Raw genomic sequence first — 5,625 nt, forward strand, 5'->3', positions numbered from 1 at the left:
ATAAGAAGATATAATAATATATAGATAATAAGAAGAATACAATGATATAAATATTATAAACAGAGAAATAAATATATAAAAATACGATAGATAAAAATACGATAGATAAAAGAATATAAATAATAAAAATAAATAAATACGAATAATCAAATCATCTATTTCATTAATATTTCATACAGAATGAATACAATTGATAATAAAATATAAACATAAATATTTATATATTCTGTATTTATCATACTTTTTATTTTTTTATTTTTATTTTATGAGCAAAATATAATAAATGGAAAATTCTAATTATGCAAATTATTTTTTTGCATCTTTTTTCTTTTTTGTAAATTATTTAGATGCATTTTTTCTATGCTTATTTTCGTACCCTTTAAATATTTTTCTTCATTCAATTGATTTTTATTCTATTCTCGTGTTAATGAAAAGAAATAATACATAAAAACATATAAAACAAAAACACAATAAATACACAATTCAAACAACATAACTATTTGAAGAAAAAACCAAAAGAAAGTGAAGTTAAATCGAAGAATTAAACAGTGAAATATTACAAATTATTATAACTAATATAACAACAATCTAAATATTTCTAATAAGTTGAATAATAAAGAATAATGTAACAAATATAAAATGAAAGAAACTGATGAAAATACAATTGAAATAATAATGAATAAAATGAATAAGAAAATGAATGTTTTTAAATGAAAAATACGAATAATGTAAATTAGTCGTTATTTGTTAAAATTGATTTAATTTCAATGTGTCGTTAATGTGTTGACATTAAAATACAATAAATAACAATGAATAACATATTTATTCATCATGACATTCAATATTAATATATTTGAGTCTTACTGTTTTATTATAACGAATTATCAATATAACAAATAAAACACATAATCACAATTCATTTACTAATTTTAATAATAATTGACATTTATCTTTATTAATTGTATTTGAAGTATCTCATTATATAGAATATATTCATAATGTTGTAAATTAATATTATTTAATTCTGTATTTTAGAGAATCAACTCATTAACATAATAATACAAATAATACATTTACTTTCAAGAAACAGGAAAATCACATATAACACAAATCAATAATAAATAAATGTTAGAGAATATCTATAATGAACATCATTAACAATGTCATGAAAAATGAAGAAATAAATATCATTTCTAGTATTAAAATATGTGATAACAACAATAAAATATATGAATGTTAATATAACTTAACATATTTGTTAAATTAATTGCAAATTCTATAAATTATTTTATTATTCTGAGCATTTAATAAACAATTAAACAATAAAACCAAATTAAATTATTCTTCATAACTAATATTTTTACACATTTCAAATGCTCCTTTTTCAATTATCATTTTATTTGGATTAATGTTGATTTCTTTTAATTTTATACATTCTTTAAAACTTTCTGTTGATATTTTAGTTATACTTTGTGGCAGTTGTATTTTTTCTATTTGTCCACAATATTTCATAAATCCTTTTGGTATTTCTTTAATCCCTTCATGTAATGTAATATTTGTTAATTTATTACAATAAGCAAAACAATCATTTCCAATATCTATTACATTTGATGGAATAGTAATTTCTTCAATTTGACTTCCTTCAAAACACCCATTTCCTATTCTCTTGACTTCGGTTGGTATTTCATTTCCATACTTTTCTCTGTCTTCAATAGTATATTCAATTTCTTCTATTTCATTATTGTCTTCTTTCATTATCATCCAAACCCAATATGGAATGCTCTGATAAATGTGTATTTTCCCTGAACTTCTTATCTTTACTAAACTTTTACAATTCCAAAAGCTACCTTTCCCAACATATCCAATGTCTTTATTCATTTGTATTTCTCTTAGTCTTGTACAATTAGAAAAACAATTATCTCCAATATATGTAACATATGAAATATTAACTTCAACCAATGATTTACAATTATTAAAACATTTGAATGGAAGTTTATAAAGATGTGGTGATAATTCTATTCGTGTTAAGTTTGTAAATCCATTAAAACATTCATCATCACAGTACCTAATATGTTCTGCAATTTCTATTTCTCTTATTTCTTTATCATAACATCTTCCTATCCAATTACATTCACTCTCTATCACTTCTCCATATTCTTCTTTGTCTTCTTCTTCATATTTAATATTACAACAATAAATATCATCATCTATCTCTTGAATATATTCTGAATATGAAATAACATCAACTAAAACATGTTTAACTCCTTTAATTTTCTTGTCATTTCTTGAATATAAAAATTGGTTCGTCAATTTAGGAAATATCTTTTTTGATTTAATACTGAATGGATTGTATCTCATCTTCTTATAAATCGCTGTATATTTCTTGTTCACCATCATCAGTTTTATATAATCCTCTTCATTTTTAATATACCTACAGACATTCATTATATTTTCAATAGTTAATTTCCCTTTCTTCTCTTGATATTTTGTGGTGGTATTTCCCATTTTCTCTAATTTGTTTTTTTTAAGATGAACAAATAACTCAATTATAATTACTTGTCACTATAGAATGTATGCAAAATATAATTGATGTGCTATTTGATACATATAAATACAAAATTCCCCCTTCTCCTCTCATTCCCATCACAATAACACTCACGACATTTCCAATGTATGTTATCACCCACACTGGTATATTCAGTCTTTCCATCACTTTGCTAACATTCTCTTTATTTTGCAAATACAGCATCATGACAATCAACGTACTTATCAAATATGCCATTCCTCCCCATTCACTCATCCAATATGAAATTACTCCATTCAATAATCCACTAAAGATAATATAAATCATATGATATTTCTCTCCATTCTTCTTAATCCTCTCAACAACCTCTTTACTTGTTTTTGGAATAACAATCACACTGCATTTCATTGATTTATACTCTTTCTTTATTTCTGCAATCATTCTTTTCTTTTTAAGTTCTTTCTCTTTTCCTTTAATTTTCTTCAAACACAATGAATTTGTATGAAATTGTGGAAGTCATTATTGTTGATTGATGAAGTGATGAATTGGAATTGAATAATGTGTTGTGTAACACCACAAATAACTAACAGATGAAAAGATAATGAATATTATTGTTATTTTAAGTTAAAAAAGATGAAAAGAATAGAAAAACAAAAGACAATGAAATGATGATTAATTATTATGAGAAATGAAAAGAAAAAGAAAGAGACAAACGAAACAATCAGAAATACAATATACATTCTTCAATATTGATGTAATGAGAATGACAAATTAATGATGTGTGAAATGATACATATTTTCAACAAGAAAGAAAATGATATTCATCAACAATAACTAAACACTAAACAAAACGAAAGTCATTTGTATTAACAATAACAATTAAACACCATTTTAACTTATAAAATGTTATAATCTATGTTAAAACATCTTTATTTTATTACTTATTTGTGTTATCAACATACCACGCTCTCTTCTTCCATTCATTGATATTGTTAATTCATATTTGATTTATTACTCATTGTCACACTTCATTGTTTGAATAAGTGTTAGGTATGTTGAATGAAATTCAAGGCATTATTAATTTAAATAATAATTAAGAAGAATTTGTGGATTATCATTGTTTGTTGTTGTTTTAATTCTTCTCATTCTTGTTGAAGTATTTCAATTTACTTCTATCATAAACAACAAGGAGTTTTGTCAAACATTTTAACTGAAGAAATGAAGGATTTTGAACAAGAAATAAGATAAAAGAAGAAAATAATGAGTTATGAAGGAAGTCAAAAAGAAATAGTTAGAGTAACAAGAATGAGGATAAAAGAAGGAAAGAAGTGATTTGAAAAGAGAAAATAAAGAAAGAGATTTCATTGTATTTTAGAAAATGGAAAGAAATTAGAATAAAATAATGTTATTAATTTGTTTTTTGGTATTTAACATCTATTTTTAGAAACATGAAAAGTTTGTTATTAAATATAGTTCATCTATTTTTATCTTTTATTTGTAAAAAGATAAAACAAAAATAACAAAATTGTATTGTTTTAATTGAAATTATAGTTTTATTTTTATTATTGTGTTATTTATATTTAATTAGATGCGATGAAACATTAAATAGAGAAATTCAATACAAGAAGAAGGGAAGAGAATGAGTCAAAAGAGAAAAGGAGGAAATAATACAAATAAATGATGTATGATAAGTTGTAAAATGAATGAAATAATGTTTGTATTAAAACAATGAATGTCAATGAGTAATAATGATAATACAATTTCATTCATCAATAGAATTAAAGAAATATGATATATTGTTAAATGAAAATAACATATAAATACCAACATATAATGAATATAACTAAATAAGAATAAATGAAGAATGAAGAAATATAATAAATGAACAATAACAAAGAAATACTGATAATGTTAATATAAAATGTTAAATAATAAATGAATAAATAGAAATACAGAATATATAAAATTACGAAATAAGAATAACTGATATTCAAATTGATACAAATAAATAATGAAATAACACAAAACAACAATGAATATTTATCAATAATTCAACATTCATTTTTAATTTACCATTTCATTCATTTTCAAATGAAAGAAATGTTCATATTCTTCATTGATTTGTTTTTATTCTTTTTTAATTCATTTTCAATTATTCAAGATGAATCATTTCAATTACTATGAATCGTTTTATTGTGAAAATATATTTTAACAAAGTGTAATTGATATTCCTTCATATTCAAATGAATGTTGTTTAAAACATAAATTTGTTTTATCATTTTCTTTATAAACAAGAATATCACTTCCATATTTTCCAAATTTAAACAAACAGTCATTTGATAGATTAAATAAATAAAATGCATTATCTTGTTGTTTAATATCAAATTTCATCGTTCATTTTTATTTTAATGAAAATACAAATTGTTTTGAATCATATATCCATTCATAAACTTTATCAATTTTAGAATTAAAACATCCTCCATTTTTATTTCATTCTTCATATTCAATATTAATTATTAGATGTTCTTTCTTCTTTATTCTTTGATTAAATACTGATGTATTAACATTAAAATTATCAATATTTGAATCAAATAGTATATTGTTTATTCTTTTTTTCTATTTATCTAGTTGTTGATTATTTCTTCAATTTCACAATTTATTATCCTCTCTTTTTAATACTTTCTAAATAACAATGATAATTATTAATAATATCATTAATTGATTGTTGAATAATTTGGAATGTTTTTACTACTTCTTTAATTAATTGGTTATTAATTACTGATTCAATTTCAATTTACTTTGACTGCTATAATTTCAAAATATGAATATTTAAATAGTTAAATACACTTTAATAACACAACAATTCAAGCATTATTTTAATCATTTTAATATTCATTAATTTTTATTGTTTTAGAATAACAATACTTATTATCATGAAAATGGAAGATAAAAATACGAATGGAAGAAACATCTCATCAGAGATGAAAATGAGAAAGAAATAGAAATACAACACAAATAAAAGAATAATTCAACTTCAAAAGAAATGATAAAATGATACAATAAGTGATGATAAATAAATCATAAAAGTAAAATCAAAAATG

General features: G+C 21.5%; 2 protein-coding genes across 2 annotated transcripts; both read right to left on the reverse strand.

Annotated features, from left to right (window-relative positions):
* Positions 1-1,338: 1,338 nt before the first annotated feature.
* On the reverse strand, positions 1,339-2,505 carry EHI_115500 (uncharacterized protein; the record flags this gene model as incomplete). The annotated part of the gene is made up of 1 exon (XM_001914342.1): positions 1,339-2,505. One exon carries the CDS (start codon positions 2,503-2,505, stop codon positions 1,339-1,341), a length of 1,167 nt encoding a protein of 388 aa, XP_001914377.1.
* A 37-nt stretch (positions 2,506-2,542) lies between these two features.
* EHI_115510 (uncharacterized protein) lies at positions 2,543-2,965 on the reverse strand (the record flags this gene model as incomplete). The annotated part of the gene is made up of 1 exon (XM_642777.2): positions 2,543-2,965. The coding sequence occupies one exon, from the start codon at positions 2,963-2,965 to the stop codon at positions 2,543-2,545; it is 423 nt and encodes a 140-aa protein (XP_647869.2).
* Between the last annotated feature and the right edge of the window lie 2,660 nt (positions 2,966-5,625).

Source organism: Entamoeba histolytica, genomic scaffold, assembly GCF_000208925.1.
Source record: "Entamoeba histolytica HM-1:IMSS scf_1104750518037 genomic scaffold, whole genome shotgun sequence".
NCBI classification, from domain to species: Eukaryota; Evosea; order Mastigamoebida; family Endamoebidae; genus Entamoeba; species Entamoeba histolytica.